The sequence below is a fragment of the Lipotes vexillifer genome, unplaced genomic scaffold (genome assembly GCF_000442215.2).
Source record: "Lipotes vexillifer unplaced genomic scaffold, Lipotes_vexillifer_v1.1 scaffold914, whole genome shotgun sequence".
Taxonomy (NCBI): Eukaryota; Metazoa; Chordata; class Mammalia; order Artiodactyla; family Lipotidae; genus Lipotes; species Lipotes vexillifer.
This window is the reverse complement of record NW_006780388.1, coordinates 3,835,893-3,847,083: the sequence shown is the minus strand read 5'-3', so window position 1 is coordinate 3,847,083 and position 11,191 is coordinate 3,835,893. Positions and strand designations below refer to the sequence as shown.

General features: G+C 64.2%; 2 protein-coding genes across 2 annotated transcripts in view; one reads left to right on the top strand and one right to left on the bottom strand.

Moving 5' to 3' along the window:
- Positions 1-7,693: 7,693 nt before the first annotated feature.
- On the bottom strand, positions 7,694-10,196 carry RPUSD1 (RNA pseudouridine synthase domain containing 1). Its single transcript, XM_007453600.1, has 6 exons — positions 10,047-10,196; positions 9,344-9,530; positions 9,147-9,270; positions 8,913-9,015; positions 8,658-8,759; positions 7,694-8,226 (listed from the first exon to the last, which is right to left on the bottom strand). The coding sequence occupies exons 2-6, from the start codon at positions 9,523-9,525 to the stop codon at positions 7,799-7,801; spliced, it is 939 nt and encodes a 312-aa protein (XP_007453662.1). The 5' UTR covers positions 9,526-9,530; positions 10,047-10,196; the 3' UTR covers positions 7,694-7,798.
- A 268-nt stretch (positions 10,197-10,464) lies between these two features.
- Positions 10,465-11,191, top strand: part of CHTF18 (chromosome transmission fidelity factor 18) — an 8,383-nt gene continuing 7,656 nt past the window's right edge. Inside the window, exons 1-3 of the mRNA XM_007453599.1 lie at positions 10,465-10,555; positions 10,778-10,972; positions 11,055-11,179. Coding sequence (XP_007453661.1) covers positions 10,465-10,555; positions 10,778-10,972; positions 11,055-11,179 — 411 coding nt within the window. The remainder of the gene's footprint in view (positions 10,556-10,777; positions 10,973-11,054; positions 11,180-11,191) is intronic.

Sequence of the window (11,191 nt, the reverse complement as noted above, 5' to 3'; positions counted from 1 at the left end):
GGGGCCCGCCGCTGACCTGCCAGGCTCCGAGGAGGACATGCTGCGTCTCCATCCTCCTGATCAGAGCGGCAAGCTGGTCCCGGGCTAGCTGACTGGCTGGCTGGCACCAGAAGCCTTGCAGGAGGGAGGTGTTGGCACTGGACAGAAAGGAGATAGACAGTGAGGGGCAGAGGGACTAGGGGCCCCAGACTGCAGCATTTGGGTGGAGGTCAGACTCCTCAACACAGGGTGGGGGTGAGAGACACAGGAGGTGTGGACAGCAAGGCTCTGGCTGCCAGCATATGCATACCACACATTTCCCCTGAGGGCGCCCTGTTGGTGCTGGGCTCTGAGATTAGCAGGGCTTAAAAGTGGCCCCTGTCCAGACTCAGGGTCTGGTTGAGGCCCAGTTCCAGAGCTTGGGACTCTGAGGTCCCAGCGATGGCTGAGGTTTTGAAGGGCACCTGTTGGGTGACTGCAGCCAGGCCTTCCTCGTGATGTGAATCTAGTAAGATCCGTGCACAGGGGAGGGTCAGGTCTCATGAGACCTTAGCCTGGGCCCAGCTGGTCCAGTTTGGCCTCCAGTCCTGCCTGATCAGTCAGCTGACTGATCAGTTGATTGATGGCAGATCAGTGGCCTCCAACCCCCACCAGGACAGAGTCTCAGTTTGGGACCTGAGAGGGCAGCAAAGCTTGGGGCGGAAAGAAGAAAGCTGAGAGGCCTCAGGACAAGAAGTGATTGTCGGGACTTCCCTGGCAGTCCAGTGGTTAAGACTCCGTGCTTCCAATGCAAGCGGTGTGTGGGTTTGATCCCTGGTTGGGGAACTAAGATCCCACATGCCACATGCCGCGGCACCCCCCAGAAAAAAAAAAAGTGATTGTCTGCTGGGCCGAGGTGGGGGACCCGGGCCCCAGCCAGCTGCGATGGCCTGGGGTCCTGTCCCAGCCACGTGGGTGTGACTCTGATGAAGGACACCAGCTGCCCTGAGCCATCTCCAGCGAGTGACCTGGGCAGGCAGGGCCAGGCCCCCCATATAGGAGCCGGGAGTCAGTCCTGCCTTGGCCATGCCTGGGCCGTCAAATGCAGACCCTGGAGATGGTCCCTCCTTCTCACCCCCACCCAGGCCTGCCAAGGAATCTGCTGGGGAAACTTGATTGTGACTCCGAACCTGCACTCACCTGGCCCACAGGTTGGCCCTGCTGACATCCAGCCCTCCCTGGGTGGCACCCTCGGCCTGGGGATGAGAGCAGTGGGCAGTGAGTGACACCAGGAAGGCGAGGCCTGGGCTCACCAGGGCACCTGGAACAGAACAGGCCATAAGCATCTGTGTGGGAGCGTCCAGTGTCGATCTCCCCAGGGCTCCCTGTGTCCCGGGTGGGCCTGTGACAGCCCCAATATGGAGTCCTTGGGAGCTCCACGGTGCTGGTCACCTGTGTGCCAGCCTGGGTCTGAGCGTGCTGTGTGACCAGGTGAACATGTGTGGCAGTGTATCTACCTTTATACACGACTGTCTGATGCTGTATGCCTGTGCCCCTAATGGTATGTACAGTGGTGGTGGTGTATACACAAGTATGGTGGGGTGTACATGTGTGGGATGGCATGCATGACTACACAGTAGACCTGTGTGCCTGCTGGTGTGGCAGTGTATACACTCTGTGACGATGTGTAGCTGGTGGCATGTGACTGTGTCTGGAAGCATGTACACACCTATGTGATGGCCTGTATGATGCCTACCAGTGTCCACGTGTGCGCACCTTCTCCCTCCACCCCCTGTGGCTCTGTCTTCACAGTCTGAGCCCTGAAACCCCCGAGCAGAGGGACAGGGGTCAGCTACCACCTTCTCCTGCTCCTCGGTTGCTCAGTCCCTTCTAGCCATGGCCCGCCTTGTCCCTGCCTTGTCCCCAACAGGACCCCCACCCGCAGTGCCCCATCTGTGCCACCCCCTTCCCTTCCCGGACCCCCAGTAGAGGCTCAGGAGGAAAGAGGATGATCCTGCCACCCCGAGGAGCCGGCCATGGGAGCTGCCCCCTAAGAGGGGGAGGGAGAGTCATCTCACCTGCTCTGGGGCCCATGGCTGTGTGGTGCCCACTGGTCATCCTGGCAGGAAGGCACCGGGGTCACAGGCAGCGGGTCTGGGTCAAGCTGGAGAGGAGACAAGAGGTGGTGAGGCCGGGGCAGGGTACAGAGGGGAGGCCACCACCCAGGGTCACACAGGACAGGTGCCATGCAGGGCAGGTGACCCCGAACCTTGGGCTGTAGCCGTGTCTCTTCGTCTTTCAGGAGGGCACAACCCACAAGCAATGTGTCTCTGGAACAAAAGGGAGCAGCAGAGGGGGAACCAGGCCAAATCCCGCTTTCTTATTACAGTTCAGGGCTCAGGGGATCTGCAGCTGGGCTGCTGTGTCTCCAGTGGACAGCTCTCTCAACAGCTCGGACGTGGGGTTGGGCGGCGGTCCCAGTGAGTCCCTGCAGCAGCTGGGGTGAGAGGCCTGCTGGCCCCCAACCTGCCCTGGTGCAGCCCCAGCTTCACCCCCACACCAGGCGGCCCAGGCAGCCCCCTTCCCTTCTCAGGGCCTCGGATGCCCAGTGAGACCTGGCCCCGGGCACAGCCCATGCTGCAGCCTGCTGGCAGCTCTGGCCATGGTGGAGACCGAAACTGAGGCCTGGGGAGGGGGTTGCGCCAGGGAGCCTGGTTCACCCTGCTGGCTCCTGGACCACGGCCTTGCACGGGCTGCTGGCTTGGGGCACCTGTGGGCCTCTGGACTCTGCATGGCCCAGGAGGAAGATGGGGAGGTAACCGCCCCAAGTAGGGGCCAAGACGGAGGCTCAGAGGGGCTCAGCTACCTGCCCAGGGCCACACAGAGGCCAGACTCACAGCTGGGGCCCTGTGCGTCCAGTTGGTCGTGGCTCCCGTCCCACCCCCGCCCCTCACCTGAGCACCAAGAACTCTGTCTGTCCTAGAAGGAGGCTGCTCCAGGTCCAGGCGGCAGATATCAGAAGCGGGGATATTGTAGACGTGGCGCCAGGAGCTCCAGACACCAGTGGTCCCACCCTGCTCTGTGTCAGCCCCTGCAACTGAGCTTCGGGGCGCAGGGGTGGTGCAGGGTGGGGGCACCACCGTCTCCGCTCACCTCCATGGCTCGCTCAGCACCCTGCCCTGCCGGCCACCCACTCCTGCAGTGACGCCTGCCAGACAGACGTGTAGGGGAGGGGCTGGGGCTATACCAGGTGATGCAGCCTTGTCAGCCCCTGGGGGCCCCAAGAGCAGTGGGCACCTGTTCCCCAGCCTCACAGGAGCGGGAGGCTTAGCTCACAGTTGGCGGCTGCCCAGCACACACCCCTCCCCTGGGGGGCCTGGCTCAGCCATGACCTTGCCCTGAGGGTCGCACCTGCATTTGGACATGTGTACACCTGCACTTGACATGTGTGCTGGCATCCGTGTGTGAGCACACATGCACATCCTTGTGCACCGAGGAGCACACACATCTATGTGCACACGTGGTGCATGTGGTTCATGTGTCCCCTGCAGGGATCTTAGGCACACGTGGCCCCACTGTGGGGCCTGGGTTGAGTGACATGTGGCATGTTTCTGTACTGTGGATACTGGAGCAGAGCCGGCTATGCATGTCCACACGGGTGTGCACTGTGGGGCGGGGAGGGTGTGCAGGCAGCCTCAGTGGGAGAGCTGTGCCTGCCACACACGTGGCCCTGGGGCCCAGCACCCTGGGGCCCAGGACAGGGACGGCTCCACAGGGCAGGTCTCCAAGGCAGAGCAGGAGTGGCTGCGGGAGGGCTGGGAATGAAGGTGTCCACAGACACTTCTTCCCCAGCTGAGGGGGGCGGGCTGGCTGCCCCCGCTGGCCCTTGGCCCCAGCTTTCACCGCATCTGCCCCTGCTTGGCAGGGCCAAGAGGGCTCTGGGGCCTTGAGCCCCCATGACATGGGTTCAGCCACTGAACAACTACCACCTGCATCAAGGGCCACACATGCCCATCGAGCCAGCCCCGCAGACAAGCAGAGGTGCTGACCCTGGGGGACCGACAGCTGGAGGGACCAGCTGAGGATCGCTCCCTGGCCCCTGGATAGGCCCCATGGGAGTCCAGCTGCAGCGTCTAGAGCTGGAGGGCACCCAGAGCTTGTAGTGACAGCCCCTCTCCCCTGAAAACTGTCCAGTGACTCCCCGTCCAGCTGGCCCAGGATGGGCTTCCAAGGGCCCCTTGGCCACCAGGAGGGCCAGCTCAGCTCCATCTGGCAGGGTGTGTGGCAGTGAGGCCAGTGACCCCCAGGGTCTGGAGGGGGGCGGGGTCCAGGGAGCAGGTCCCACTGGAGGTGGGCAGGCTCACCCTGGCTCTAGCACTGGCCCCCTGAGGCTGGCTGGTCAGCTCTGGAGCAGTCGGTTTTGGCTGAGGGCTTGCTGGAGCTCTGGATGCTGAGGGGTCTGTGGGGGTGGGATGTCACTTGGTGGTGGGGTCTCCACCCACCCCAGGGTCCAGGCCTGGCTGAAGGACACTCCCCATAGGCCAGTGAGTGCAGGAGGCCAGATGCTGGCTGCACCTTTTGGGTTTGGCCTCTAGGGAAGCCCAAGGCCCCCGGTGGACAGATGACCACAGCAACAGAGCAAGTGCTGGGCTGTAGAGAGTCACACCCATCCCCAGCTCTGTCCCGTACTGCTCGTGGAATCCGGCCCCCGCCAGCAGCACAGCACAATGCTCGCCGTACACACGAGGAGACCGAGGCCTGCGCTGGCTGACAGCTTGTCCCTGTCCACACAGAGTGAGCAGGGCCAGGGTTGGGCACTTGGGTGTGCTCCTGACCTGCCAACATTGTGCTTCCTGGAGCGTGACCGCTCACGGGCTGCCCCACAGTAGGCTGTGGGGGGCAGATGGACTGGGTGGACCCCATGTCCTGGGGCCAACGGGAGAGGCAGCATACCTGTAGGGAGCAAGGTCGGGATCTGTGGTCCTGGGGGTTCTCAGAGGGGCCGACAGGGCTCTTCAGGGGGAGGAGCCAGGCTGTGGGGACAGGGGAAATATACATGGAACATCCCCAGGGCAGCTCCTTCCCATGGGCCCCTGTTGCCCTTCCATCCTGCCTTCCCTCCCTCCGTGGCTGCCTGTCTGTCTGTTCAGTCTACCCGTCTTCCTTTCTGTCTTGTTACTTGCTCTGCAGGCTCAGCCCATGGGCCCTGAGCCAGGCTGTCATGCCCAGGTCAGTGCTCTGCGGCGGGTCACGCCTATCCTCCGCTCTCCCCTAGGCCCCTCCTCAGCCAACTGGTCCTACCCTGCAGACCATCAGTCAGGGTCGTCCCAAGGCCCCAACCTGGCTGACCTCCTCAGGCCATTTGGCAGTAAGCAGGGGCTGGAGCCCCAGGGCCACGTGGTGGCGGCGGCTGTGTGCTCCCATCCCTGTGGCTGGGGTCGGGGGTGGGGGCCCTGGAGGCTGGGTGCTGGCCCAGCCGAGACTCCTGGCTACAGAAGGGTGGGGATGGGGGTGACCCTTGGCCCCCTGGCCTCACCAGCAGCTTCCTAAGACCTGAGTGGGGGGACAGCGGTGATGCCAGCCAGCTGAAGAAAAACGATTCTCTCTGTCCTGGCATGAGAAACGCCCTCCCAAGTTCAGGACCTGTGCCCCAGGGAGGGCCCCAACATGTGGCCAGTCGCTGGGGCACAGGGAGGAAGACCTGGCCACCCTTTGGGGTGTTGTGGGGTAGCCCTGCCTGAGCTGGGTGGGGAGGGGCCCCTGGGGGCACCTGGAAGGAAGGGCTATCAGGATGGTCCTGGCTTGGCCACAGCCCCTGTAGGTCCAGACCTTCTGGCAGGTGCCAGCAGTTGGGAAGCAACTGGGTGTGTCCATGGGAAATGGAACTTCCAAAGGTCACCGCAGTCTCAAGAGGACAGGACTATGAGGGGCCGGGGTCAGCAGTGACCCCGTGTGGCAACAGCAGGCATGACAGTGGCTGAGCACCGCCCAGAGGTGTAGGGGGTGGGGCCGTGAGGAGGGGGCGTGGGGAGAGGCGGGAAGCCTGCACAAAGTGGGCTCGCGGCCCTGAGTCCTTTGCAGACCATTCTTTCATTCTCTATACACACTCACTGAGCAGGGTCTGTGGGCCGGGCCACGCTGGGGGTGAGGGGCTGATGCTCCGCAGGGACCTAAGGAGGAGACAGTGGTGAAATGCTGAGAAGGGGGCGAAACAGGTAAGAGTTGATGGCAGAGGAGGGCAGAGGGTGAAGGTGGTGGGAAGGAGGTGGAGCGGAGGGTGCTGGGGGGAGAGGTGGGGCAGTCCTCAGCAAGGTGAGGTGCTGGGAGTGCCAGGAAGGTGATGCTCTCCCACCCCGCCCCCGTCTGACGAGAAAGGGTTGTGCTGGGCACATCACAGTAGCCATCCATCTGTCTGGGCTGCTGCCCCGTGGGTCCCTCCGATCCTGTTACAGATGAGGAAATGGGGGAGCAGAGGCTGGGACCTGGGTCTCTGCAGAGGCCCCATGCGGGGTGGGGTGGGGTGGGGGGCTGCCTCTGGCTCCACCTGGGCTGAGAGCTCGCTGTGGTTACAGGTGGGGCAAGCCCAGGAGCCCCACAATAGGGTCTGTCTGCCTTGGCCAGCCAAGAGGAGGGGCCTGGCCTAGTTAGGCACAGGGACATGGTGTGTGACCTCAAACTGGCTGGAGGCCTAGGCGCCAGCCCTCCTGTGGCATTCTGAGGTGTTGGAGGGCCCCAAGGTTTGCACTGTGAGGGCAGCAGCTCTACGGAGAACCCTGGTGGGACCAGGTGGATGCTCTGTTTTTGGCTGTGGGTCTTGGGGTCTTCTAGGGATGCAGCTGACCCAGCTCTGTCCCCTACTCAGAGCCCAGCCCCCACACCAGGGCTGCAGGGTGTTCACTGAATGGGGGGTGGGCAGGTCAGCAGCTAGGATTATAAGGTCCGTCCTGGCTCCTGTTGGGTCTAGGGCAAAGGTCTGTCCAGTGAAGGGATGGGGTGGGGGTGTGAGGCCCCCTGAAATCCCCACATCAGGCACATTCATGGTCACTTGCAGGGTCAGTCATTGAGCGTTTATTCCCAGTTCTCAGAGCTCAGCTATGGCTGGGGAGGCGTGGCCGTGTTGTGGGGATGGAAGAGGCGGGGGCTGGCGGGCTGCCGTTGCTCCCAGGCTGAGGTCCTGCCTGGAAATTGCCAGGCAGGTGCTGGAGACAGCAGCCGCAATTAGGGGCCCAGAAGACCCCATGGAGCAGCGCTCAGGGCAGGCCTGGAGGGATGGCACGTGAGGTGGGGGCTGAGGAGTGTGGCCCACACCCACCTCCATGTGAGACACTCAGGATGCAGGTGGAGGGGGCAGGGTCTAGCAGAAGCAAAGGCACAAGGTCAGACAGGCCTAGCAAGGAGGGTTGAGGTCTGCAGATGGAGAACCCAGCCAGGCTGGGGTGATGGCCACAGAGGGTCCAAGCAAAGCAGCATGGAGCACGGTGCTCTGGGGTGTTGGCTGGGGGCCCAGGAGGAGCCCACCTTGAGGGTGGCCCAGGTCCTGGCTCTGCCTCTTCCAGGGTGACCCCTACCAAGTCTACAAATAAGCTCCTGGGGTTGAGGCTCTAGAACCAGAGAGGTGCTCTGGGGCAGTTTGTGGGGGTTGGGGTGTTGGGAGGGAGGCCCATGTGGGTCCCACAGCCCAAGAGCTTAATCCTCTGGAATCGCAGCTGCCTGGCTCCCCCTGCTGGCCCTGCCGGCCCCGCTCCAGGCCTGGCCATTGCAGGGATGGGTCCAGGACTCTGACCTGCAGCCCCCAACCCTTGGAGTCCCGGCCTGCCATCCCCACCCCAGCACGATGCTCTCAGTTGTCCGGCTCCAGCGTCCACTCCGACAGCCACTTCAGGCAGGAGGCCCGCTGTGCTTCTGTCTCAGGGAGCTTGGCAGGGGGCGGTGGGGGCCGGCCCGGCCCGGGCAGGGGCGTGGAGGGGCTGCAGGGCCTGGGGCCCCCTTCTGTGGGGTCAGGGTCTGGGGCAGCCCGCAGGACCTGGACGAGCTCGTCCAGTGGCTGCACCAGGGTGTGGGGGCTCCAGCAGGCATCGAGGGTGGGCACGAAGGGGTCGGGCGTGCAGGCCTCCACGCACTCGGTGCATGTGGGGATGCGCAGGTAGAAAGCGTGGAGCATCATGCGGAAGGGCTGGTCCTCCTGGCTCGAGGCCTGGCCATAGGTCTGGTCCCCCACGATGGGGTGGCCCAGGGTGCTGCAGTGCACGCGCAGCTGGTGCGTCCGTCCTTTGGGGATGAGAGGGGGCCAGTCAGGCGGGGGTGCCACCCCATGCCCACCCCCTACCCATTCACGTCATGCCCAGCACCGTCCTTGAAGCCTCACACAACCCCTGGGGGCAGCAGACCTCCCTGTTACATGCCACAAAGACGTCAGAACTCAGAACAGAAGCGACTTCTGGGGTTGCCCCTGGTGAGACCAGGGCGATGCTTGATCAGCTAGAGAACCCAGGCCAGAGCAACCTCGTACGGGGCAAGAGGCTGCAGGCTGTGAGGCTGAGTGTGGGGGAGGAGTCAGCCTGGCCAGCAATGCTGGGAGACCCCGGGCAGGTTCCTTTCCTGTGTGATGGGGACACTTCGGTGCCCTGTGCCAGGAGATGCCCAAGGCAGGACACCATCAGCAGATAGCAAGGAGACCTGGGCACGCGCCCTGGACACACCCGTGAGAGGCTGCAACAGCACTTTGGAGACAGGATCACCTGCATACAGTCCGTGTTCCAGGACCACCAGCTCAGTGAGGCTTGGTTTTGGGTTCTCACAGCCTGAAGGGAGCAAGGAAAGCCCAGAGAGTTGGCTGGGCCAGCTCCATGGCTGAGTCCACCCCAATCCCAGGTCGCCTGCCCGGGTTGCCCCAGCCTACCCAGGGTCCCCACAGGACGACTGTGCCCCTGGCCCCCACCCCCTGCCCTCCGTACCCTGTGTGCCCTCAATGCACATGGTGTGGGTCCGGCCTTCTGTGCTGTTCTTGCCAATAGCATAGCTGATGGTCATTCGGCTCTCCTGGACGTGCCCCCGCACCTGCCAGGAAGGGGGTCACACGCTGCTCACGGGGTCACCCACCACTGCTGGGAAACCCATCTGACAGCCAGAGGCTATCAAAGTGGATTGAGAGTTGGAGTCTCCTGCCCCAAGGACCAGCTGAGCCTTACCAGAGCCAGATAAGCCTTGGTGACTCTCCGGTCCTTGAAGCACCTGTAGGCACTGCCTGCAGCTGCCTTGTTCAGGGCCACACAGAGTGCCCCGCTGGTGGAGAAGTCCAGTTGGTGGCAGAACCTGGCATGGGGCAGAGGATCAGTGGTGGCTGGGCTGTGGGCCGCTTCCCACCGACGGAGGCTGCTGTGGGTACCTGAACCCGTAGCAGGTGTCAGGGTCGGCCAGCTCTGGGAAGCGGTGCCGCAGCTGCTTCTGGAGGGTCAGTGTCTCCCACCAGGACTTGCTGTCGATGCGCACATCCCAGTGCTTGTTCACCACCAGGAAGTCACGGCTCCGGTACACGACACACAGGTTCTCCACACTGCCTGGCTCCATGGTGGCTGCAATGCAGGGCAAGTGCATGGAGCGGGGTCATGGGGTGCCCAGCCCACATCAGGGTCCTGCCCACCTGGCGTGGACACCCCTGCTCCCTAGGGCCCTGGGTCTGAAGCCACAGAGGCTGTGTCAGACAAGCTTGCAGACCTACTGTGTGCCTGCACTCCCACCTCTGAGTCAAGTAGCAGGGTGTCAAGTAGCGGGGGTCTGGCCAACATCAGGGGAGCTAGTGTTGCCCTAGGCTCTGGCTGTGGGGCAGTCCTGCCAGACCCGGGCCTGGGGAGAAGCAGTCTTGCCCTCCAGCCTGCTCCCACGGACCCTTCCCGGACGGGCCACGGACGCGCGGTAGAGGCCTTTTCCTGAGTGGGGTGGGGTGCAGGGCAGGGGATGGGGCTCTCCCTCTCTCACGTAGACGTCCCTTGCCCTGCCTCCCCTCCGAGGAACCCTCGCCTCCCGCGGAGAGGTGCCCGGCGGGCTCCACTGCGAACACTTCCCGCGCCCCTGCCCATTCCGAGATCGACCTGCAGCTGAGCTGCGCCGTCTGGGCCCCCGATGCTGCTGCCCGGCCCTGGCTCCTGCCCTCGCGTCTCCCTGCCTCGTGGCCCAGCGGCCCCGGAGCAGTCACTTGGACCACAGAGGTGCGCCTCGCCGGGCCCGGCCTGGGCGCTCAGTCCCGCCCACGTCCCGCCCACGTCCCGCCCACGGCGCGGACGGGCGAGCGTGCTGACCAATGGAGAGCACCCGGATCCCGCCGCTCCAGCTCCAACGTACCGACTCGGCTCCGCCCGGCGTGCGCGCGCAGCCACGCCTACGCCCCGCCCCTCACACTGACCAATGGCGAGCGTCCGGGTACGCCGGCCGTTGATTGGCGGCGCCGGGGCGCTTTGGGCAGGAGCTGCGGGCTGGGCGCGGGAGGTTTGCAGCCGGCGGCGGGCGGCCATGGAGGACTACGAGCGGGAGCTGTGCGGCGTCGAGGACGACTTCCACAGCCAGTTCGCGGCCGAGCTCGAGGTGCTGGCCGAGCTGGAAGGTAGGCGTGGGCACTGCCGTGGCCTCGTCCCCCGTAGCTCGGCAGGGGTCTGGCCCACCCGGGGATTCCAGGAGGGCTGCTCGGAGGGGAAGCGCGAAGGCCGGGAGGCAGCAACAATCTGAGAGAGAGAGAGCAGGGCCCTGCAACGCCGCCGACCTCGGGGGCTGTGACTGTGTGCAGACGAGCTGCTCTGCATGACTGCTGTGAGTTTTCTCTCCGCAGGGACAACCGCCATGTCACCTTCCAGGGACCCCTGGCCCACCGTGGGCCGGCCCCGCCTGACGTTCGAGGAGACCATTGCTGGAGGGAACGCTGCCACTCACTGCTCTCCAGGCGGACCTCCAAGGAACAGCAAGGGCGGTGCCAGGAAGAGGCAGCTGGCCGCTGACATCCACGGGGACAGACCCCTGCTCCCTAGTATGTTTTCCGGGGGCCCAGAGCATAGGGGTGGTGTTCGAGGCTGGAGACGGACCTCTGTTCCTTCCATGTGTCTCCCCAGCCCCCAAAGTCAAACGGTCCAGGCTGGAGGCTGCCAGGAGACTGAACTTCAGGTCCGATGAGATGGAAGAGCCGCTGCCTCCTGACTCCCCGACTCAGGACATCACCCCCCCACCGAGTCCTGAGGTCCCTGCTGAA

Excerpts from the sequence above, each read along its gene's own strand:
- RPUSD1 (XM_007453600.1), bottom strand. The coding sequence starts at position 9,525 with ATGGAGCCAGGCAGTGTGGAGAACCTGTGTGTCGTGTACCGGAGCCGT. Across the intron at positions 9,016-9,146 it reads CCAAGGCTTATCTGGCTCTG|GTGCGGGGGCACGTCCAGGA; the intron begins GTAAGGCTCAGC and ends CCTTCCTGGCAG. Across the intron at positions 8,227-8,657 it reads GCTGTTGCAGCCTCTCACGG|GACGGACGCACCAGCTGCGC; the intron begins GTGTGTCCAGGG and ends TCATCCCCAAAG.